Here is a 24,097-nt window from a genome sequence, read left to right as displayed (position 1 = left end):
GTTTCAAATGCTTTTTTTGATATTTATCCGGATTTAAGAATTTTGTTTCATGAAACGTTGAATGCTTTTATACACGTTATGAAATCGTCGTTTGACGTTTATAAAAAGTCCGTTTTCCCGACTGTATGGTGTAGTTGTCAAGATGTAGATGAACGTGTGGCAAAAGAAGCTCAAATGACGTTAAAGCTTTTACTTATTCAAGACACAGCGTCAAACGGGTTAAATGTTTTAAATGAATATCAGTAAGATGAATAAGACGGTTGAATTCAATGATGAATTTTAGATCAGAGTTGATCAATTTTGTTTCAATAATATTGAATTTAAATGAAGCGGAGTTTTCAAAACATATCTGGATCCCTTTGAATGCTAAACATATAGACATGAAGCTTATAAAAGGCCGACAAAACGAGGTTGGATTTGTAAAAATTTCTTACATCAAAATAAATAATAAGAAAATCTTACCTTGATATGTATATGATGTTTTCCAGGTCATTGTTTCATCTTTGTCTTCATTGAATACTTTATTATTAAGAGTCAATGAAAACCAGAATACTTTTGTTAATTTTTTATCTCGCTTAAAAATTTTTTTTGCAAAAGAATTCTGTTTAAATCAATTTTTCAATATTCATCAATTTAGTGTAGTTGTAGCCATGACGGCAATAATATTTATTTCAAATTTGTTTGAAGCAATACATGCATTACAAGGTGCCTATGAAAAATGTAGAGCGAAGCTACTGTTTGATGATGATAAAATCTACCATGAGATGTTACGGTCATCCCTCAATCTTTTCTTGCCTCAAAATCAGGAACTTTTGGTATACATTAGAAAGTGCAGTTTCATGTTGTTCATAGTACATGATTATTTTCTAATAGAAAGTAGCTCCTCGTTTATTTGTAGTCACGGTTAAAATCTACCCGAACATACTGGAAGGGTCAGACAATACGCGAATTTGTCAACGTAATTTATCTGAACAGATTTTGAATATTGTTCGTCACCATTGCTACACAAGAACATTACCGGCAAATGTATCATTTTATAAGGATATTCCGTGTATTTTAAAATCTTTCCCGAATTCTTTCTTTATGTCATCATGTAGTGCACTTTTCTTTAGAAAACTTCTATACGGTCTTGTTTCTACTTTTAAATTGAAAGAAGGAAAAGAAAGCAAAACTGGACCTCTACCAGACTGCCTAGTTGTTTTTCAGTGTTATTATAAAGTGTTGTTAAGGGTTCTTAATGTGACAGAAGGTACCGTGGAAATGAATGAATTACAAGAGGAGGTTGTGTCTTTTTTTTTTTGGGTACCGTTGCATATGATTTTACGAATGATAATCTGTTCAGTCGAAAATTCCAAATGTTATATAACTTTACCTAAACCGTTCCTTTCACATTTGTCCGATAATTTAAAAGAAACGGAAGATCTAAAAATGTTTCATATAACGTTTGGAAAACATAAAAATTATTCTTCATGCTTACTATTCAAATTAATATTCGAAGACACTATCAAAGACGTTTCAGACCATACGAGCCGTTTGTCTTTGAACTTACGGGAAATTTTGACAAAGTTATATGAAGAGCTTATTTTGGCAATTCAAGCTTCCACAAGTGTATTGTTTATTCAGATTTCCTTACCATTGATGCAGTTTTTTACAAATGGTTCTTATTTAGAAGCATCTTGTATGAAAGAAGAAATTACAAGCTTTCAAGTTTCATTAATAAATCATTCACTTTCTCTGTTTTTTGATCGTATGACAGAGTGGGGTTCAAATCCTATGTTACATGAGATTCCTTTATATTGTGAGGAAATTAATAAACTTTTGACGAACATACCCAATGATGTTTACTGTTATATAAATTGGGATAATATTTTGTATAAAACGACAACTTTAAAAAAAGACGCTCAAGAGAGAATCATTGATATAATGCGAAAAACAGTTGGTACCTACATGAGTCTACTTCAGGTTTTGATGACGAAAACGCAAGCTTCGAATGCGTTGAATGATGATTGCATGTCTATAGGATTCATTTCATGTTTTCGTCAAGTCGTTGAGAGTTTGGTGAATGTGTATGGATTTTCGCAACAGTGGAAAGATTTTAGTATTCGCAATCCGAATGTCCTGAACATTTATATCTCAGTAAGCATTTTACATATCTGTACAACTGGTCATGATGTGCAACTCCAGTGGCAATGTTTGCTTAAAAAAGTGCTAGCAATTTCCTTGAACGTTTGTTAATAGTTTTTTTCAATATTGCTTCAAGGCGTTTCTTAAATGTCTTTTAATGTCTTAATTTAAAAAATCATAAAAGGTTCTTGTTAAAAAATTGTTTTGTATTTTCTATGAAAACTTTATCTTCATTTTTTTTCCCTATAATACAATGTGTTTATTGATTGATTTTTAATATTTATGTCATTGGTTTTTAGGTGGTTTTTTCTAAAGTTAAAAATCCAATTAACGCGGCTCCCTGTGTGTCTATAAGTCTGTATGAACTTTTTTTTTGTTATCCATACATAGAAGAGATTCTTAAATATGTTGACGATTTCCCTAGCACGCTTTGTGAAAGGCTAATTTTCATATGGAAGAACTTATTAAAACGGATAAAATCTGATGACGAATATTTTTTGCAGGGCAGATTTTTAGAGAGTGTTGTTTATTATTTAGAAAAGGTCGTTGAAACAGTATCATATAACTGTAAATACTATTTAGAAGATGTAGCAGGAGCATCGGATGACATCTTCACCGTGTGTTGTACATTAAATGGATCGTCCATGAATTTGTTTCAGGTTAAGATTCTTGTTGTTCAAGAGTATTTTCGATGTGTTCAAGCTTATACAAACAGTGAAAAAGTAACTATTGATATTTTAAAGAATATTCCAATGCTTTGTTTACGCATGATATTAAAATTACCATTACTAACAGTTGCGGAGCGCACCACGAGATTACCAACAGAAAACATGAAAACAATGTGTTTATCAAAAGATTTGAAGTGTTGGGTACAGAAAACTTATAGTTGTAGCATGTTACTATTACAAAGGAAAGATGTACAGATTTTTACTATAATGGAAGAAAATCAGTTATTTTTACTGTGTACTACAGCCAATGATCTAGGATCGATTCCGTGTAACGTATGGATTGAAGGTGTAAGTTTAGTGTATGATTTGTATTGTACGGTGATGAATTCCACGGAAAAGACACAATCATTACCTTTATTCTGGTCATGGGTGGACCATTTCTTTACTATAACACAAGAAAGGAAGAGAATATTAAAGGGTTTAGTTTCTGAAACGATTGGATTCGGTAGTTATTTAATTGCTTTCTACTGTCATATAAAAAAAAAGGAAGATGATAAAGTGACGCGGATTGGAGATAAAGTTATTTGTCAATCGAAATCTTCTTTTTTGATGCCATTTCAATTGTTATTGGAAGAAACAAATAAGACGGAAAGGTTACACGATTTTATCATATTTTCCTGGATATCGTGTTTGTTTTCTAATAATATTTTTTATTTTTCTTACAAAATGTCGAGTGAACAAGTGTGCTGTATGTCACAATATCGTTTCATGTTTGAAAACGTTTTACGCGATGTTTTTTTCAATAGCGATTCTTTTCACGTACAATCACGTGAAAAGGTTCTACAAAGGTTCAATTGTTTTTTACATCACGTTTTCCGTCAAATCCTTCGAGAGAGTAGCATTGTGTTAGTAACAGAAGCATCCTGGTTTTTCAGTTTACTGACCGATATACTGCATTTCATTTGCAACATTTTGGAGTGTAACGCATGTATGGATGCCTGTTGTGTGATGAAAGCTTTCGAGTTTCTTTGGACGAATGTTTTAAATGTTCTTGTGAAAGAAAATATGAAAGACATAACAATTTTATGGGATCAAGCTATTAAAGAGTGGCCGAAACTTGTTTATGATGTTATGACAGTATGCTCTTGTTTAATGTCTTTTTGTTGTGAAAATGTGTGGAAAAAGGACAAAAAACACGCGTTAATGGGGAATGCATGTGATTTTCTGAAAGGAAAAATGATGACGGACACAGCTCAGTATTTTATTGGAAAAATTGGTTGGAGTTTGTCTTGTTTATCAGATACAAGTGTGGAATTTCATGAAACAATTTTAGAAAACATAACTGTTTTAAAAATATCTTTAAGAGTCTTAACATGTACTCTTCTACTATCATATGAGTCTTTGGATAGTGAAACATTAAATGAAAGGCTTCTTTTAGTCATGGAAACGTGCATGAATTATTGCTTTAAAAAAAATGCGACATACGTTGCATGGTGTACAGATTGGTTTCAATGTATTGAAGCTTCAATGAATTATATGTATTTGTTTCATTTTGTTCAAGAACCGGAAGAAGATCACTCGAAAACTTTATCCAGTTGCCTTTTCCTTTTAACACATTTTTTTTCTTTACATACAAAATGGATTCAAAATGAGACGCTTTGTTTAACGGACTGCGTTTTCTTACCACATTGTATTGAATATCTCTCCTATTGCCTTACTTATTTTTTACAAGATACTGGTCAACTGTTTTTACAAAGTATTTTAGCGGCGTTACAAGAATGTTTTTTAAATATACAAGCGGCCATCAATTTTTGTCAAAAGTTGGACTTGATGCAAACAAAACTATGGATTCAAGCTTTCACAAAGTTATGTACTTGTATTCAAAAATGTTGGGAAACGAAATTTCATAATTTCTTTGACTCAATTCATGAAAATGATATCGTCAATGAACAACACAGCAAGATATGTTTAGCCTTAACAAGATTGTATTCTTTATTGGTGCATGCCGCTAAACATTGGACAGACTTTCAACATATTCAAGTAGAATATTTTTTTTAATAAAGACTTATTTGAACAATTTGTTGTTTTTATCTTAGAAAAGTTTATGGGCTCTTCTCTTTTGTATACGTTACCCTTTGTTTAAATGGCCTTTTTTACAAGATTCATCTTTAATGTTTCAGTTGACCCATTGTAAAAAATTGGAACAACTAGAGAAACAACAATTGTGTTTACAACCAATGGATTCCACGGATACTTTTCAATATACCATGACATTGAGGAAAAAATGTCTTGATTCTCTTTTTGAGTCTTTTGAATCCATAGAGAACAAAAATCACGACATTTCAAGCAATTCTTTTAAAGCGTTAGCTACATGTTTGTTTCTTTTCTTGGGACAGGATATCGCAAAAGAAATTCTAACATGTCCCAACATAGTAGTTGGTGCATTAAAACAAACAATGGATCAAAGAACTTGTCGTTTTAATCATGACATTACATGGGAGCAACTCTTACGACATTTATATGTTTGGTTTCTGGTTTTAAAAGAATTTCAGTCAAATTCCGCTGACTCGGCGGAACTATCTCAATACCATGCATCTCTTTTTTTACATATTCCATTTTCGTCTCTAAATGTTTCTGAATGCTGGTTTAATCAATTACGTGATTCTTTATGTCAAGTACCGTCTTTATATTCTTCTTGGGATAACATTGTACAATTTCATGAACAAGTATCCATTACAAGGGATGACATTACTTGTTTAATAGCACAACCAAATAATTTATTACAAGCGTTGATTGATCTTCTTTCTTTACTGGTTCTACTTGAAGATGAAATTCCAAATTGTTTTTCATGTGAAAAAAAAGAGCCACAAAGTGCAAAAGGTTTACAAGCTTGTCAATGGAAAATAAGCGAAACATGTGATCAATTTTTATCGTCTTTTAAAACATTTCCTTTAACTTGTTATCGTGAAAACAATCCACCATTGTTTAAAAATCAAAATTGGGTTTCATGGAATATGCCATCCATCATTCAAGACGGATCAACACAAATAGAGAATTTTTGGAATGAAGATTCATCACGTTATTTGGAGCACATACCAAATTTTTTTAAAGAATCTTCTGAAACATGGCATCAAGTATGGATTTTTTCTATTCAATTATTGTATGTTGTAGCACAAATGTTCCCTATAGCTTTAAGAATGTATGCATGTTCTTTACAAAGTGTTTGGATGACAACAAAACATGTTAAAGCGTTACATGACATTTTTCAAAAAATCATTAGCCCTTCTTTAATCCTACGTGATGCGGCTTCTATTTGTGCTTTAGAAAAAATTGGGACAACCAATGTTAAAGCTTCCGTTCAATTTAACAAAAAATTACGTCAACTTTGTTTAACATTTATTAATAATACACGAGAAATTCTTGTCACATTTACTGTTCATTTTCCTGATATTTATCCTTTACGCTGTGTCGATTTCAAATATAATAAATCCGTTGCAGTACCTAAACCTAAATTAGAAAGATGGTTACTTATGGCCAAACAAATTTTAATGGGAGGAAGAATTTCCAAGCCAACTTCACCAGAATCGTCCCACCAATCTTGTTCACAATTCGACTTGCGCCATCTTTCTTTCAAACAATATGCACATGAACCACACACCATTTGTCTCTTATCCTGTATCACTTTTATTAAAGACAATTTTGCTGCCTTCGTTTTAGGTCTTGAAGATTGCTTCATTTGTTATTCTATTGTCCATCATAGAACACGTGGTATACCTAAAAGCCAATGTGTTACTTGCAAATATAAATTTCATGCTGAATGTGTTCAAAAGTAAGTAACTTTAAACTTTTTTTTGAAACCACCTTTCAAAACAATGTTATGTTTCTTTCTCAGATGGTTTGAAACGTCTTTAAAAAATAATTGTCCTTTATGCCAATCACCTTTTTCTTAAAAGACAACCTCTTTCTTTTCTAACCCCCACTATTTTACGAAAAAAAAAAACATGACTCGAGCCACCTGAAATAACCAATTTTGTTATCTGTTATGACAATAGAGTTTAGTAGACTTAATTTAAAAATCGATTTTTCTTTTATTGACGAAACTCTTTTGTTCTTGCATGCACCGCTTTGTTATCCTATTTTTAATGTTACTAGTATCGAGCTTTTCTTCTCATACGGTTAAGAGATATTTGAAAAAAAAATGGTATTACAAGAACGTAAAAAGATATTTTCAAACAAGCTTTGCCATGTTATCTGTTAGTCACTGTGTGTTGTCCATGTAGCTTAACACGTTACATGGTCCGTTGAATAGAGATTGGCATACCGCACCGGGGTAAGCATTTGAGAAGGTACGCGTTTAGCACGCCCACAAATATGTGGAGCTCCATAAGATAGGATACGTGAAAACTATTCTATTGGTGACTCAAAGTACCACTGGAGACAAAACTATGTTAAAAAGATGTTATTTTAAACTATGCTTTTTAAGGAATTGATTGAAACAAGGCCAGATTTTTTTTTTCATGGCCGTGAACTAATGAAAAGGTTTTTTTATTTTTCAAAAGATTGGGCAAGAGATTCTACGTGGGATTGAAACCGAGTGCAATGCTACAAAAAAAACCACGAGATGTTTTCACAGCTTTTGATACAAAACAGGCATACCGAAGTTCGTTTTATTGTATCGGAAAGAAAAATGAGTGAAGGGTCATCTGATACCATTTGTAAAAGGAGCCATTTTAAACATTGAAAAGGTGTATTTGTATCCAGAGCCTAAAAAAATGTATAGTGCCTTGACGATTTTAAAGAGTACAATCGAACATGTTTTAGTAATTTTAAAATACATTGGATTGGCGAATGTAATGATCTACGTTCTTGTAAGGAGAAATGGGTTACGGATTGAAAGTGCTTTTTGAGGGAGAAAATTGAGGGATTCATTAAAGCACCACGTGCTGAGAAGAAAAAAAATATAGTTGTGGCGTTTAAAAAAAAAAGAACAAGTTGACCAAACATGATGCCTTGTGGAAAAGTATTAACGAATTTGGCTTTAGAGTCGCACAGTGGATTCGAGTTATCGTGTGGCGAGGTAAGGTATTGTTTGTGAAATTGATAAATTGAAGTAGAGTTAAGAAGGTCACCATTCATATAAATAGGTATTGTCGTGGAAGCTTGAATAGCCTAATGACAAACGTCCAGTACACTAGGCCAAAATATATTACCGAAAATGTATTCCATTGAGCTGGTTTAGCAGGACGGTCTTCTATAGATCTTGCATGAATGGTAATAGAGCTAACTCCTGACCTTTCGCAACCTTGAACGAAAGCAATAGTCTTAAAACAAAAGGAAAACAAAGAAAAGTTCTTTTTAATGTCGATTCAATGGAAAGCAATAACTTGTTCAAGTGAAGATTTCAATCGTATTTTACAAGATATTTTCACTTTCTCAGGAAGATTACGGCGTAAAACTTTAAGAATGTCAAAAGCTCTTTCTGGTTCATTTAAAAGCGATGCACCCATTCCTTTACTCATGCTGCTCTTTCAAAAAAAAAAAAAATTGATCGAACAAGAACAAATGGTAAGTTTTACGAAAAACGTTTAGGACATCCCATATTGATATCAATATAATCCGTATCTTGTGATACAATCAAAGAGCTTTTCAACGCAACGCTAGCGTTCGAAACACCTTTCGAAGAGATTTTCATTGACAACTCGTTTCAAAATCAGTACCTAATTGAACAACAACTTTATGCCGTTCTTCTGGAGATGTTGAAAAAATACTGGTTTTATCATTCGGAATTACAAAATCTAAGAAGAAAAAAAAAACACTTAAACCAAGCATGGGCTGTTTTACTCTATACCAATGGTATTGGTTAAAGCATTCACATTGCGCGAAGCTAAGCATAAGTTCTCGGCCATAATTTCATTCGTGTATATAAGATCTATACGTAAAAAAATGTCTTTATATATTAAAAAAAAATGCTCGACGACCTGCTCCATAGTCTAAACAGGTTAAACGGAAAGGTAGATACGATACTTTGATCATAGGTCCGGCAATCCAAAGTGGCTGAAATGCTTCCATCTTTTGTACAATCTTGTTTGAATGAATTATACGATAGTCGTTTTAAGATATTGAAGAAGATTTCAAAAGGGAATGTTTTGTTTTTTATTGAAAAAAGCATTTTTCAGCTAAATCTTGCATGACATGTCACACAGATGTTTTACAGATTCATTAAAAAACACTTTTGTTTCCGCAGTGGGCAGGAATTCCCACTCATTCAACTCTTTAAATCTATTTATTAATGGATCTATGAAAAACATTATATTTCCAAACTATCATTTGAATCTTATCAAACAATGGAATGTACCGTACTGTCGGATTCGTACTTTTCATTTTAATAAAGACATTTTCAAAAACACTGGTGTACATTTTCTTAAAACGTATTCAACTCAAAATGCATGTCGTACAAACTTTGGATACAGAAACAAAGAAGCAATACAATGGTTAAAAAAAAGTAAGAAACACTTGTCATCTGTTGTTATGAACAAAAGAATGTGTTGTTACATGCAGGTATACGAAATTCTAAAAATGCCCCTTTTGTTTCCCTAGCACTTCTCAGCTTACCACTAGGATTTCTATTAGTGAATTGGGATCTTGTTAAAAAACGTGTAGGAAAACAGGGGGCAGACGTTGTTCAAGAAAGTATTAAAAGTAAACATTTACAATCGACGGCTGTCACTGTTTCCAAATTATTACTTCAAGAACTTCTTCAAGATGAAGATGTACATATTTTTTTGTTCCATGATAATAGGTTCATGTTCTCTTTCATTTCATAGCTCATCCAATGGACTGCCAAGTGGGTCGCCCAGATCGCTCGAACTTCCGTAGGTTGCGCTAACAAATAAAACGACATTTGTGTTTTGTTTTTTTCAGAAAAAAGAATTATTAAACATTTTATGGGATTATTTCAATTCGCAAGAATTTTGGGTTTTATTATACACTTTAAGTGAAAGGCTTATAACAAATCTTTGTAACTCTTTGTCCATTCAGCAAGAAACCGCTAAACTTTTGATTGCCAGTTTAAAACGGTAGATATCAAAAATCGCGTTTAAAAAGGTGACATCTTGAAACGGGGTTTTTTAGAGATGAAGTAAAAGAGGCTGTTTTCCATTGGTTATCGGAATTTTTGCAATCAGAGCAAGTTATCAAACAAGCTGAAATATTAATGTAGCTCAGTGAAAAATAAACATTGTGTCATTACGTTTTTGCTTTTAGTGATAAAGTATCAAGAAATTCTGCAGTTCAAAACAGCACAGTACAGCTGTCCAACCATATAGTAGAAGAAGTCCTCAAAGATTCTTCTACTTTGGAAGCATCATGCGAGCATGTTTTAAACGTACGTCATTTTGTTTCTCTTGTTGTAGAATTTTATAGCCTACATTTATGTTTATTTATCAAGACGATAATCACACGCATATTTTTTTTTCTCAGGTCGTTCAAATGGAATCCGTACAAAATTTGTTAAGCTCAACGTTTCGCTCTATTTTAAAAAAAGCACTCGTGCCTCAATGGTCCACATTATTAACATCCACTGTTGAGCCCAAACCCTCGAATCAAAATCTAACAATAGATAAATCACATAATAATAACAATTCAGGTATTTCATAATTTTTTTTTAAATAAGCCACGATGAAGCGAATGAATAAAATGTAATTTTTAACTCTTTAATACAACATGAATTATTTCCTTTTTGGTTCAATTCGCGGTCTCACAATATTCGAATAAATTAACTTCAATTACTTATTTACCAGTGTTTTTTAAAATTTAGCATTTTTTTTTGTATGTTTTTTTTTAAATAATCTCAAATTCATGACGATTTCGTGTTCTAACAATGAAAAAATTTTATGTTTTTATAATTGTCGAATGCTTCTTTACGATATGTGTAAGCAATCAAAGTCAAACGTTTATTTATTGCAAAAAAACTTTGCGCTCTTTCATATTTTAATCTTTTACAGCATTTCCACGGAAAAACAAATTACGCTTGAAACATTTAAATTACAACAATTTATGCTATCTACGCATTTGTTACATTGACAGTTTGTTTTGTTGTATTAAATTACTTTTAAACGTTTCAATAAAAACCATATTTTTTTAAAGTTTTGCTTGATTGTGGAATAAAAAAAGTCAGGAGTAGTTGAGAATATCGAGAGACGTTTTAGATTTTATTTGCCTGTTCTACTATGTTTTTTCACAACCCATTGAAAGGCATAGGGATCAATAGTGGAATCCTAAGAAATACAAATTTTAGAACATTCCAAAAAAGCATAAAATGTTATTACATGTCTTGTCGTCATGATTTCTTCAATACTTTGGCGTAAAACTTTTTTAGCATCTATTTCCAAAAAACGATAACATGAATTTGACTTTTGCAAACGGAAAAAGATTTCAACACAAATGCGTTTCACCTGGATTCTCCATTTCTGTGAACCAGATTTCAATTCGAAGAAATGCTCCTCGTGCTGTATGGAGTTTATCAACCAATCGTACACCGGTTATCATACCAGCCGGCTCAATAGAAGAACCTATCATGCCTAAAACTAAATTGTTCCAATGTTCATCGACGCGAGCTTGGGATTCTTCATCTTTTGCTAACTGATAACGAATTTCATAATGACCTCCATTTGAATTTACTGGATCTTCCCACATGGGTTTAATATTATCTCTAAATAAAAAAAAATAGAGAGTACGTCGTGTACTAAAATGAGGTTACCTGAAAATCATAAGAGCATCGACTAATTGATCCTCTCCGTCATTATTCTTTCGTATCATACTGAAAAAGCATCATTAAATGGGAAATTAAAAAAATGTCAAAAAATTCTTTGTTTTTTCAGAAAACGTTTAAAAGAATGCTATGATTTTATAGAGTAAGAATTTTCAGAAGAAGAAAACTTAGTATTGAATTGATAGAAAATACAACAGATTTTGATAAATACTACAACAAAAAGAGAATGGCGCCATTCAAATGCCAAAAAAGAGTGATTCTTTAGTATGTTGAATAATGGCATACCGATGACTTCTCATAAGTTGGCTTGGTTGAGGTAAAGCTTGCCATACACGCCAAAAACCCTACCAACATGAATGATGCTTTTTTTTTCGCTAATTTCCAAACATAATTGTAACAAATACCATGACACTGTCAAAATGATATATAGGTTTGGTGCTATCTGTGTAATCCTTGTTGGTATTACTTTCAAGCTGTTCCCACACCGTCCAATCACTTTGTAGGGGCATTGATTCGACTTCCAAGTCATCATCAACATTTTTCGCCTCTAGTTCAGTTGTGTAACTGATATCTTGAAGATCTGGATTGAATGTTAAAAAGACTGATGAACTCATTCTTGACTTTGCCGTCCAAGAAGGTTTCAGCTAGTTCGTTTTAAAACAGAAAAAACTCGACTATAATTGCTTCTGGCATGCCAGACAGTTGGGACATTGAATTGCTTGATTAGAAAATACGCATGTCTCCATTATAATGCTGGTAAGAAAGAAAAAAGTTTTTGAAATGTGTGGATAAAAAAAGTTATGTTATACGTATTTTTATTTATAACAAAAAAGAATCAAATATTTTTGTTATACTATATGTTATTTTGTTGATTCAAAACTCCAAGTATAACACTTTTAAATCACGACATGGCCTAGTAATAAACACACATAATAATGCTTCACTGTTGTATGAATTTTCCCTTGTGCTCAACAAGTCATTTTAAAGTTGACATTTGAATATATTTAAACAAATCCCTTTTCACTTTATAGTGTGTGGTAAAAAACGGACGGAAAAGAACGAGTGTTACAAACTCGCTTAAAAGTTTGTTTTGTTAAATATATTTTTTTTTTCTCTGTTGTTGATTTAAACGGAATGTTACAAGAAAGAACAGTACTGTTTTTTTACTAATTCGTTATTTTAGAAAAACCGTGACATAAAGGATAGAATCTCAAATATTTTTATTTACGTGAAAATAATTGGATCATAAGCATGCCCCGGTACTACACTGTACAGTGTATTGCAGACGCTTTTTTCTTGACGGTAACACACTATATATCACTTAAAAGAGACGTAACCACAGAATGCACCTAGAAAGATGTAGTAGAAATACAGCGAGAATTAGAGTTAAAATTTATTACTTTAAGTTTCTGAATGTCGGTGTAACGCTGACCAGTTCCAACAAAGGCAATGGGGCAACTCGAGACGTACGCTAAAGATAAAACAGTGCCAACCTAGACGTAAAAATGAGACGAAAGTATTCTGGAACAAGGAATCTCATCACCTTTGTACCAACGGTATCAAATTTGGTTAAAAATATAGCATCGACTCCTCGAGGATGTTGAATCTAAATAAAAAAAAGTCCAATGTTGAATGATTATTAAAACAAATTACATTGTTTTTAAAGAATAGTAACAGATGTAATGGCTACAAAGGCGTGACGCACATTCGTTGGAGCGTAATCTATAAGGCATTGATTGAATTTGGTTAATTGATGTATAGAATCATTTCCCGCTAAAGCTTCTCCAACAAATAGCACGAGATCGGGTGTATTAAAAGCTACTAGTTTAGAAAGCGATCGCATCAGAGGTTCATTGTCTTGCATTCTTCCCGCAGTATCAATTAAAACCACATCATAAGCATTAGTTTGAGCGTATTTCAATGCTGCACTACACAGTAAAGCTGCGTCTTTCCCATAACCTTGCTCAAATAAATGAATTCCCAGATTTTTTGTGTGGGTTTTCAACTGTTCTACTGCACCAGCACGAAACGTATCGCAAGCAGCTAACATCACTTTTAAATTTCCTTTCTAGAATCACCGTACAAATTATGTATCGTTACATTTCCATTCACTAAGCACTTAAAAAGATAGTAGTTCTTTTAAAAAAAAACATACGCGTTTTAAATAATATGCAACTTTAGCCAGGCTTGTGCTTTTCCCAACACCATTAACTCCCTTAACATAACAAGAGTAGAGAAACATGAGATAGGATTTCACAAAAACAAAGTCTTACCAAAAAACAGATAGAGTACACGTGACCTTTTTCTTTTGCTACTGCTATCTCTTTCAAGACGTCTCTTATACTTTACCATATGAAAAAAGAAAAACAAAAAGGTTGTCAAATGTATAATTTAAAATGGACAAGGACTACGTTTATCTTTGATTTCTTCATTCAAAGCGTACCATTGCTGAGAAAGAATTCGCTCAAGGGTTGCATGAAAAACGTCATAAACAGCGGTTTTGACAGATTGGAAACTATTTGTTTTCGTCTCTATGAGAGATTCTTCCACTGAACCAATCAATTGAGAAACCATATCTGCAGCAACATTTCGACTTAAAAATTTAGTTTTCATTTCTTCTAAAAGAATTGTAAGATCGTTTTTTGTTAGCACTTTGTTTCCTGTGAAAGACTGTTGAATGGAATCTTTCATTTGACTGAAAAATTTTGTGGTGAAATAACTTTTTGTTTCTAAAAAAAAAATTGCTTTGAATATAAAAAAAAAAACTCTTTACTGATGACCTGATTGATCATCCGACGAGGAGGAATCCAAAAAAGATGAGGAAACAGCTTGAATTTCATTAGATTCTGCATTCTTTGCATTTCCATTTGTTTCCTCAGGCTTATTGGAGAAATCTAAATGAAGCATTGCTTTTTTTGTGACTTTTTGAGGTCCACAAAATGTCGGTTTCTACCAATGAAACAAACACACGGTTTTGGTCATTTTTTTAATAAAAATGACATATACTTTTTTTCTTTTCATGTCGTGCGCCAAACATTTTTCTTCTAGTATGGTATTTTCCTCATCCTTCTTTTTTCCTCTATTAGGCTCTTTAAAAAAAAATTAGAATAAAACAAAATAACCTTGCAATTTGTACGTCGCACCCATAAACCAAAAAACAAACTAAAGAGATTGTCCTCAAATTGCCTTTACAGTACTAATGTGATTACCTGAAGAGGAGATGTTTTTTGGTTTCAAGTCAATTATGGCTCCTAAATGATTCAATATATGATTAACATTATAATGAAGAGTTGAATTGAGGGGTTCAGATTTCAACAAACACCACAGGCCTGTTTGAAGTGCGGTTTCAGCAGCGTCTCCTCTTGAAGTGACCGCTGCAGTATTTAATTGTTTAGAGTACACTGCAGAAACGTTTTCCAAAAATTGTTTGCTAAAATACTCTAGGAATCGATGCACGAAAATTCTTTCTAGTGTTCCGCTTGTTATGCAAATCATCACACTTTGAATAGAGTTCAATAATTCACATGATACACTAAAATCATTGATTGTATAGGTTGCATAGGCTCCTTGTGTAGAAAACTTTTCCTAGAAAAAATATACCATTGTTTTTTTTTGCAAATTCACCAAGAAATTCTTTTTTTTGGTATATCTACAAAAAAAAAATTATTTCGTACTTGTAAAAACACACTTTGAATGAGATTATTAACAATTGTCAGCGAGGTTGCGCTAAAATTTTTTGTGATATTTTTTGACCAAAGAATTACACCACCCTTAGTAAAAACGTAAATGGAATCAATCATTTGAATCTATGAGTTGTTAAAGAATAAAAAGTTTAATAAATTTTTCCAATGTTTCTTTTACCAATGACTCCTTTTTGGATATTCTTTTATTTACTTTTAACAATGACAGTGTATGGCAGAGTGCAAGCAGAACAATATTTATTTCAATCAAAAATCAACACAATTATTGATAAATATAAAAATTATGAAACATTTTTTTCCACTTACAAGCTTACTAAAAGAGTCATTCATAAAGTTTTGTTAAAAACAGTAAGATTTTTTTTTCAAGTACAAAATTCAAAAGATTACAATTACTTTTCTTTATAGAATCATTTTGTATGAAAACGTTTTTTTTTAGTGGCGAAGACGATAAAATGTTTAAAAAGGGGTGTTTTTTTATTGGAGAAAAAGGTAGTGCTAAGATCTAAAAAATTTGGAAAATAACATATTTCTTAAATTTCTTACTTTTAAAAAAATGTCCTAAATACCCAAAAAGAAACCTTGACGGAAAATCGTCATACTTCATTTTGTATCAAAGTTTGTCTAAAGTTAAAATGTCATTTAAGAATTTGAAATCATTGGCAGATTTGAAAATTTAAATTAACGAAGGTTTTTTGTTAACATTCGAAAAACTCATGCGACATTAATGGATCAAAGGAGACACTCGTCATGCGGAAAGATGATGCAAATATTGATTCGGTCGACTAAAGCCTCTTTTTTTAGAGTCTATACTTATATCTTCTAGTAGGAAACCAAGACGTCTTTGTAAACGCTGTTTTTCAATCTATCATACCACATATGCGAGCGTACCGTTAAATGATATTTTTAAAAAAATATTAACTACCTTTAATTTCATATATTCATGCAGTAAAGGTTTCAAGGAACCATTTTTTACTGTATTAGGTAACGCTTCAAAATCGTTTATTTCATTATTTTCATCTTCTTCGCGTTTAGGGATAATTTTGTCCTCCTTGATACTTTTCTCTTTAGCTGTCGAGTTGTTTTCAACTATAATATGACGCAGTGGTTCCTTTTCAGTGATTTCTTGCACAATGTAGTAAGGATTCGGATAATGTAATATTGACGATATATTATTGGATGGATTACACAGATTGTTTCGATTTGTTTCGTCAATATTATCAAGAAAAGCACATTTCTTTTCTCTGTGTGACCTATGTTGGTAATTATTTTGATGGAGAGAGGACGCAACATATTTTTCCGCAGCTTTTCCTAAAGAACGTAAAATCATACGTAGACGTTGATTTTCAGACATTTCGAGTTGCCAATTTTGTGAATATCTTTGTTTCCCATTCGGTGTGTAATTCATTTTAAGATCTCCTGTAGCACGGTTACTGGCATTAGGAAAGTACGTATAACGTTGTGGTTTCTTTTTTTCGTAGTCCGTATTTTTATTAGTTGTAGGGAACTCAGGTCGATGTAAATTTGTTAACTGGTGTTCATAGGTTTTTGAATGATATAGAGCACCCTTACGAGAATTGGGAATATGATCATTGGCACTCACCGAACAGAAACTACAGCTATCGGAAACCATATTGCTTCTGTAAAGGATTGAAATGGTTGAATTAAACGAATGGTTGAAAGAAAATATTGCATATATTTTTTTCCACGTTATATTCTAGCGCTTTGCTGAAATAACAAATATTTTATCCCTAAATACGTTAGAAATACTATTTTAATGGTCTTCTTTTCCAAATTATACTACCTTTTTTTATATCTATACTTTTGGCCTAAACGCTGTTTTGCGTCCTATTCCCCTCTCCTGTCGCGTTATGTTTTTTTTTTTATTATAGAAAATAAATAAATTATTCCTATCACATGTTCGCGTGCAAAAAGAACCCAAAAATTTAATTGAAAAACACACATTCATGTAACTGCAACATTATAAAAAAATTACTTTTTTGAGTAAAAAATCAAAAAATATCACTCGGTATTGTTCAATTAAATGAAGCATGAAATTTAACACTTTTTGTCAAATTAAACTGCATCGTAAATCATTGCCGATTAAAGAATTTTTTAAAAGTACTTTAATCACAAATTTGGATATAACGTCTTTTATATTTTTATAAAAAAAGTTTGCATAGAAGTTAATTGATTATTGTATATAATATTTTTGTTCAAAACCAAGTAGAAACCGAACAATGCTTTTTACAGCCAGCACCTTTTATTTCTGTCACATTTTAACAATCGCGCAGCTTTAATCAGTTGAAGGTGTTAAGAATTTCTGGAAGTAATCATCACATTTTAAAAGATGCATTTAAGATATTACTTAAATAAAAAAGGACAACGTGTGTATACACTAGAAGTATGTTTCTTTTCATTTTTTCTGGGTGTGCAATGATGTGCTATGCATTGTTTAGGCCAAAAGTCCAGACGGTGTGCAGCCAACTTTTTCCGCGTGCCCGGCACGCTTCTCTCCTGATGAAAAATTTAGTGAAGAACGTATCTTGTGTAAAAAAAGATATGGTTTACTACCGACACAGCAACCATTACCGAAACTTTGAACTTCTTACTATAATAGGACGACGCAATGCAACGCACATACCGGAATTCTAAGCTTAAAAAAGAACTATCGTATAAATTTTAACTAAAACAGGTTGAACAAATTCAAATAAAAAGGAAAGTAGCGTGCTTTTGTTACTTGATCGTTTTTGTGTTTTAGTACTACAAAAATATTAGAAAATTCATGAAATTAAATCATTCAAAATTCACCTAAACTGGTAATCCAGTTTGACACTGTCTGTTTGAATAAATGCTTATACAGTCGTTTTTATTAGTAGTAAGATTATGAAAAAGTCTTTTAAAAATTGTCTACAAAATTAGAAATCTTCGTTCGAAGTTTGTTTTTAGTTATTTAGCATAATATTTTTTTATGGAAAAACCTAGTTAAAAAAAATGATGTATTTTTGTACGCTTCCGAAATAACAAATAATTTAACAAAATGAAAACGGCTTTAGAAAAAATTTTGTCAGATGGTTTAAGAACCTCTACGAACGGTTTATTGGCAATAAATACTGATATAAAGAATACTCTAGGAAATGAAGGTAATCTTTTTAATACATTTTCGTTTGCTTAGTGGCATTTTTGTTTTGTTTATACCCAGTCCTTGATTGAAAAACAGTACGAAACAAAATTCGTTTTAAAATTTTGCACTGTTTGTTTCTTATATTCAGACATTATGGAATGTGTTTTGGAGGAAGAATCAACTCGTACTTTGTCCGATGACACATCCTTATCGCTTATTCTAGGTTTTCAAATGAAGAAATTTATTCAAACAAGAAGTCATTCTCAAGTTTATGGTAAGGTGGACAAGGACCCTCGAAGTTACAATATGATAGAGGAAACGAACATTCAAAGGAAATATACCACTGTTAGTGGGCTAGATTTGGAGGCTCGTATGCTGTATCGAAAAAGTACTGATTTAGACTCTTCTTGTAGTGAAGAGTCTTCCAGAACATCCTCTTCCAAAATGGACAGTTCGCGAAAACAAAAGAGTTCAAACTGTGAAACGAAAATAAAGGGTTATAAGTATCAAAAGAATCCACAACCTTTTTCATTGTCTCATACGAATGAAATGTTTCAAACCAATGAAGCTTTTCAAAAATCAAAAACGGACCATATACGTTCAATAAACATTGGGAATGATGCGCTATCTTTGAGCGCACGGCACAGTACGAGTAGTAAGCCGAATGAGGAACATCATGACAACTGCGCAACTCGTTCAACGAACGGCGAAAATAACACTTATACTAAAGTAGTAGATGACGGTGCAGAAACAAACGCCTCGAATCAGACATTCAGCGGAATTGTATCAAAGGATCAGTGTCTTCTTGTGGAGAAAGAACCCTTCTTTTTAATGATTTTATTAATTGATAGTGTCGCAATAGTCGAAAAATCGTTAAAAAATGTTCCTTTTCATTTTCATCTTAGTTGGATTGCTGGTACTTTTTACAAATGATTTGTGGATGATAAAGTAGTAAATACAAAAGTGTTGTATAATTTGAAATGTGTAGGTTCGAAAAGTGTGTCGTCACCTACATATTTTTTTAATGGGATGGTATCCGAAAAAAAAGAAAATGACCACTCATCTAAAAAATCATCCTTCAAGCCAACATTAAAGTCACTTGATTGGTGCACGTATCTGGAAACTCAACTCAATTCATCCTCAGCGCAGCAGGCGATTTCCCCTCTGTATCTTCACAAAAGTTCTACGAAGGAAGCCATATTTCATGGAAAAATTGTACTCAATCTAACGCATGTATGTCATTCACAAAATTACCACATTCTTAAAATTGTGGGCACTTATATTTCAAATTGAACAGTCTGCTTAATTTTTAGGAAAAAAGCAACGAAACGTTAGCTCTAGCAGCATTCAATGTGAATGATCTGGGTGCGTCGGATGTTTTTCGTAAATTAAATGTGGAGTTGCTTACAACAGCAGGAGTTTTTGCTATCATCACTGTAAGAATATTGATTAACGCCCCAAAGGGTTATTACTTTACAGGTCGTATAATTGTGTCTCTCCATATATGGTAGCTCTACGTAGCTTGTCAAAAACGATGGGTTAAGGTCCATCCATCAACGTTGGAGTGTGAGCCAAGCTCTTTCCAAAATAATGGTTCGCCTTTTTACAATGTGGATCAGGATGATCAGGCTTACTTTTTACATCAAGTAACAGGAACAATGTGCGTAATGATTCTTGTCTAAATTTCGTTCGACGTGTTGGGTGCTTTCAGTTTGTGACTCAAGAAATCATTCAAAGTCGAGATTTGAATGAATTGGAAAGTTGTCAAAGTTATCATACAGACGTTACTGAAACTGATTCAATAGAAGACACTAGCCGAGTGGGTGAAAATCTCATACATGTGCGCGCTGTCTTCAACTGTTATTTTGAATTAGAAAGTCGACGCTGCTAAAGCGCCAGTCAAACGTGATTTACAGCTGTTGTCAAATTTATCGCGTTTTACAAAGGTTCATGATTCGATTCATTCACCGTCGGATTCGTCGAATGACTCTTATTGCGAAGAAAAGATATCAGTCCCACCTGTAACAACACAGAGTGTTAGTTTACAAGACAGTGAGTGAATTTGATTGCAATAAAACACCTCTTGGTGTTTTCGCTTTTTAAGATATATTTAAAGTGATATACTATTGATAGGTTTAGAAATCGCTGAAGATGCAACAAGTGTCATTCAAAGCCAAGATGCATGTGCTGGAATAACGAATAACGTAAAGCTGTCGAGTGTAATTAGCGAAAACGTTTATAAAAAACGACCAAGCGTTTGTGAAGGATTGCGGAATAAGAAAGAAATTCATGTCAGCACGATAAGGAAGGGAAAAAATGACGAAACGGAAGGGAAGCCATGCGTTGAGGAATCGTTACAACAGGAGACAGAATGGAGCAATTGTAAACCAACTTTCGAAATGAACACTGAAAAATCGAAAACAGGACTTCGTGAGTTGTTTCACGTGTGTCAACAATTAACGGAGGTAAATTTTGTCATATTGAGAGTTCCACAAAACGACATGTTGAATGACAGATTCCCGATAATACGACATTAGTGTTGAAACAAGAACGATCTTTATCAGCCGATAACTCTCCTCATGTTCTTTTAAGGAAAGCCATTCATCTCTGTATTGGTTTGTGCCAACAAGTCACGCAATCCTCAAATAACAAAGAAGCGACGGAAGCCAAAGTAGGCACACGTAGAACATAGTGTCGACATTTCAATATAAACAGATATTTTTTAAAAATTAGGAGTATCTAGAAACATTACGTAATTTGGCAAATCGTATTGGACGCTCTTTAGAAGAGTCTGTAGTTTGTGACAGATTACAGTGTAATACTGACTCGAATGAGTGTGAAAAAGTTCAGTCATTGAGTCGTACCAAAAATACTAATGCTGTCCCAATCGACAATGTTTCGTACGCTAATTCAACGGAGTACATATCGCATACAAGTGAAAAGGGAGGGCACACAGACACGACCTTTTATGTGGACTCACAGGACCCTAAAGATGTGTTAAGTGAGCCACAAGTTTATAAAAATTCAGAAACCTTATCGACGTTGCATGGGAAAAAGCCGTTTGACAAGAATTACTTGTGTCTAGGTTACTCTTCTAATGCAATGGTTTGGAAGCGTTCACAGTTAAATCATAAAGAAGATACCTCTTCATTACATGGTGTGGAGTGCAGCGCAAGTAGTTCTTTACCCAAAATTTTAGGTCAACCAGATAAATGTGAACGTCTGTTTCCTGAATATCATACCAATGCTTCGCCTGAAAAACATTCAATGAATGATTGTCAATCCAAGTCGAGTTCGCGTCCAATGTATTCACACCATGCAGGAGAAACACCTCAATTGAGTCGACTAGACAATGGTGTGAATTTTTTCGAGAAAACAAATCGTATAGACTGTGACTCTAATGATAATAAAAAACAAGACAACATATTTCAACATTCTGAAAATTCCCCATACCAAGCTGCTTCTTTTAAAAAAATGCCGTTTGGTCTTGAAATCAATCAAAAAAATTATTGCACAATGAAAAACAAGTTAGTGGACGTTGAACAAAATTCACTGCACGACGCACAACTTTATGATTTCGTACGACCGCACGGTGAACTAAAACAGTGTAATAAAGCAGATTCAAATGAAAATTCAGAAATAGAATGGCATACTTTTCCTAACAAAATAAATGAAACTAGTAGAGTTTTTAAAAAAGAACCACCCTGCTTGAAGGAACATATTTCGAAATCATCCAGTTCGACGCGTCAAGAAAAAATTCTCACTCCGCCAACGTTTCTGATGAAAAAAAAGACGTTAAGTCGACCTAACATGTTGAACAAGCCTTCGTATTACGATTCTGTGACAAGTCGTAGTATGGAAAGAGTCGATTCCCAAACAAGCGCAGTGGACACACCTTTGTACCCTTGGAAGAGCGATAACCCTGAAATCTCACATGATGAAATGGACACTCATTTTTTCTTTAGGAAATTCACTACTCAAAACAAAGAAAATTTAGGTTTAGTAGAACGAAGTTTTGATGACTCAAAAAGGATTTTTTACAGACACTTTGACGCTACAGAAAAGGCGGGAAATACAATGTCGTTACCGCAGGCTCCACAAGAAAGTGTTGTATTGAAACGGCATTCAACCTCGACCGAATCCCCTTATTTTACTTTCAACAAGGACGCTGATCACATTAGCGTTAGTGGATCCAATCGACAAGCACCAGTTAATACATATCCTAAGGTAGTAGAAGGATTGCAAAGCCGCTATGATGTATGGGAATCGAAAAGAAACACTACATCAACGAGTTCAATAGATGGAGAAACTGCGGAAGGGAAGGAACAAACGAAAATGACCGGTAGGTGGTCAAATCAGTACATGCTTGCATTGAGATGATTCGAAACTGAGTGTCTATTTTTTTGGTTTAGGAAATAAACATCATGCTTTACGACGTATGACATCAGCACATATTCCAAGCGTACAAGAATCGAAAAAAAAATCATTATGTGACCTGGAAGGATATCGGACAATAGCATCGCTCCCAGTACCGGATGAAAATTTTTTACCAAACCAGAATCACGTGAAAAAAAAAACTGTGAGTAACGCACTCCAATATAATAAGGATTTATATGGAGGTACTAGAGTGAGCGTTATAAAGGAACGCTTGAATTACACGCGCATATTGGAAAAAACTCAATCAGAAGATGAGTTTCTTCAACCATCCACTTTGTTATTTAACGGTAAAAAAGTTTATTTTTTTATATTCAGAGTTAGGCGTATTAAACTTTTTTCACATGTAAAATACAGGATCAAACGCTCAACTTGAGGCAAGACAAAAACCGCGGTACCGACATAAGAATACTCAAGGTTTTGTGAAAAAGGAGTACGCGCGGCAAGCTGAGAATTGCAGTGATTCACCGGAGGATCACGCATCTACTTATCAGTTCCTCGGTACTCATGTAACAAAACCCACTACCAAGCATGAATCTAATCATATTGACGTTTATGGTAAAAAAAATATGAATGCTTCATTAAACGACATTCCCTCGTCATCGTGTCCGTCAAGCGAACCTGTTGATAAATCTCCACACCAAAACGAGTCAAACTCAAACCAACGCCTTGATGATTTGTTACCTTTCAAAAAACAAGTGTCACACATCCATACAAGAAGAAAGAATTCTTTAGCTTACCACACATATGGTGACGTTCCAGGTATCACATTGCATGTTGCAAAACCACTGTGCATATTGTTTTGCAATTGTCACAGCGCTTCAACAATCAAGAACAAAGTGCTGCACCGCAGTACCCAAGTTAGCTTTACATGAGGAAAATGAAGGGCATTTATCTGATGTACAAGTAGGATTCGTTACACCTCCGTTGCCAGCTAAACCATTACCAACGCGTCGCCACCATGGCTCTTTTATGTGCTCAACTTTTCCCTTACAATGTGGTAATACGCGTGCACCGCTTTTAGGGGGAGCTCTTGCAAACAATTCAAGTCATTAAAACAAGCCGTGTTATTTTTTTTTCTCGTGCTTTTAAACTAGAGGAAAAACTGTCAGCAATATGGAGAAACAAAAATGTTTTGCATTTTCGTATTTGTTGTATGATTTACGTTAAAAAAATGTTGCGCTATTATACTGAATAAAAACAATTTTATTTAATTTGATAAAAAAAGGAAGCAATCAATTTTAAAGCTTTTTGTTTTGATGCTTGATTTGCAGCGTTG

The 24,097-nt window shown here is 33.2% G+C and overlaps 6 protein-coding genes across 12 annotated transcripts; 3 read left to right on the top strand and 3 right to left on the bottom strand.

The window, feature by feature from the left end:
* The first annotated feature begins 3,838 nt into the window (after positions 1-3,838).
* LOC128883323 (uncharacterized) lies at positions 3,839-6,821 on the top strand. Its single transcript, XM_054135548.1, has 3 exons — positions 3,839-4,832; positions 4,889-6,621; positions 6,685-6,821. The coding sequence occupies exons 1-3, from the start codon at positions 3,858-3,860 to the stop codon at positions 6,740-6,742; spliced, it is 2,766 nt and encodes a 921-aa protein (XP_053991523.1). The 5' UTR covers positions 3,839-3,857; the 3' UTR covers positions 6,743-6,821.
* A 432-nt stretch (positions 6,822-7,253) lies between these two features.
* LOC128883325 (tRNA-dihydrouridine(20) synthase [NAD(P)+]-like) lies at positions 7,254-8,912 on the bottom strand. Of its 3 annotated transcripts, XM_054135551.1 has the most exons (10): positions 8,771-8,912; positions 8,641-8,721; positions 8,510-8,587; positions 8,369-8,465; positions 8,177-8,312; positions 8,003-8,113; positions 7,790-7,961; positions 7,605-7,735; positions 7,449-7,556; positions 7,254-7,394 (listed from the first exon to the last, which is right to left on the bottom strand). In XM_054135551.1, the coding sequence occupies exons 1-10, from the start codon at positions 8,859-8,861 to the stop codon at positions 7,338-7,340; spliced, it is 1,062 nt and encodes a 353-aa protein (XP_053991526.1). In that variant the 5' UTR covers positions 8,862-8,912; the 3' UTR covers positions 7,254-7,337. The 3 variants fall into 3 exon arrangements, with proteins under 3 accessions (XP_053991526.1, XP_053991525.1, XP_053991527.1); XM_054135550.1 differs by having other exon boundaries at positions 7,605-7,961; XM_054135552.1 differs by having other exon boundaries at positions 7,605-7,961; positions 8,369-8,509; positions 8,561-8,587.
* Positions 8,913-8,984: 72 nt separating this feature from the next.
* On the top strand, positions 8,985-10,686 carry LOC128883326 (uncharacterized). The gene is made up of 7 exons (XM_054135554.1): positions 8,985-9,294; positions 9,351-9,562; positions 9,617-9,664; positions 9,714-9,868; positions 9,924-10,007; positions 10,056-10,176; positions 10,272-10,686. Exons 1-7 carry the CDS (start codon positions 8,985-8,987, stop codon positions 10,446-10,448), a joined length of 1,107 nt encoding a protein of 368 aa, XP_053991529.1. The 3' UTR covers positions 10,449-10,686.
* Positions 10,687-10,743: 57 nt separating this feature from the next.
* On the bottom strand, positions 10,744-12,307 carry LOC128883327 (uncharacterized). Its single transcript, XM_054135555.1, has 6 exons — positions 11,967-12,307; positions 11,848-11,906; positions 11,551-11,610; positions 11,246-11,502; positions 11,120-11,172; positions 10,744-11,068 (listed from the first exon to the last, which is right to left on the bottom strand). The coding sequence occupies exons 1-6, from the start codon at positions 12,174-12,176 to the stop codon at positions 11,003-11,005; spliced, it is 705 nt and encodes a 234-aa protein (XP_053991530.1). The 5' UTR covers positions 12,177-12,307; the 3' UTR covers positions 10,744-11,002.
* Positions 12,308-12,427: 120 nt separating this feature from the next.
* LOC128883324 (signal recognition particle receptor subunit alpha-like) lies at positions 12,428-15,536 on the bottom strand. 2 transcript variants are annotated; one of them, XM_054135549.1, is made up of 12 exons: positions 15,424-15,536; positions 15,237-15,368; positions 14,772-15,147; positions 14,569-14,651; positions 14,343-14,511; positions 14,006-14,291; positions 13,836-13,905; positions 13,718-13,777; positions 13,268-13,630; positions 13,106-13,168; positions 12,963-13,055; positions 12,428-12,911 (listed from the first exon to the last, which is right to left on the bottom strand). In XM_054135549.1, exons 2-12 carry the CDS (start codon positions 15,360-15,362, stop codon positions 12,873-12,875), a joined length of 1,728 nt encoding a protein of 575 aa, XP_053991524.1. In that variant the 5' UTR covers positions 15,363-15,368; positions 15,424-15,536; the 3' UTR covers positions 12,428-12,872. The 2 variants fall into 2 exon arrangements, 1 of the variants encoding a protein (XP_053991524.1); XR_008458854.1 differs by lacking the exons at positions 12,428-12,911; positions 15,424-15,536 and having other exon boundaries at positions 12,978-13,055; positions 13,216-13,630; positions 15,237-15,384.
* A 2,330-nt stretch (positions 15,537-17,866) lies between these two features.
* On the top strand, positions 17,867-23,876 carry LOC128883318 (uncharacterized). 4 transcript variants are annotated; one of them, XM_054135540.1, is made up of 14 exons: positions 17,867-18,403; positions 18,533-19,300; positions 19,349-19,617; positions 19,698-19,820; positions 19,896-20,030; positions 20,096-20,203; positions 20,259-20,436; positions 20,518-20,849; positions 20,900-21,055; positions 21,118-21,385; positions 21,470-22,726; positions 22,797-23,108; positions 23,176-23,580; positions 23,636-23,876. In XM_054135540.1, the coding sequence occupies exons 1-14, from the start codon at positions 18,301-18,303 to the stop codon at positions 23,872-23,874; spliced, it is 4,653 nt and encodes a 1,550-aa protein (XP_053991515.1). In that variant the 5' UTR covers positions 17,867-18,300; the 3' UTR covers positions 23,875-23,876. The 4 variants fall into 4 exon arrangements, with proteins under 4 accessions (XP_053991515.1, XP_053991514.1, XP_053991513.1 ...); XM_054135539.1 differs by having other exon boundaries at positions 19,373-19,617; positions 21,118-22,726; XM_054135538.1 differs by having other exon boundaries at positions 21,118-22,726.
* Positions 23,877-24,097: the final 221 nt, after the last annotated feature.

The sequence above is a fragment of the Hylaeus volcanicus genome, unplaced genomic scaffold (genome assembly GCF_026283585.1).
Source record: "Hylaeus volcanicus isolate JK05 unplaced genomic scaffold, UHH_iyHylVolc1.0_haploid 12221, whole genome shotgun sequence".
Taxonomy (NCBI): domain Eukaryota; kingdom Metazoa; phylum Arthropoda; class Insecta; order Hymenoptera; family Colletidae; genus Hylaeus; species Hylaeus volcanicus.
Note: the sequence above shows the minus strand (reverse complement) of the source record. Positions and strands in the feature narration are given on the sequence as shown.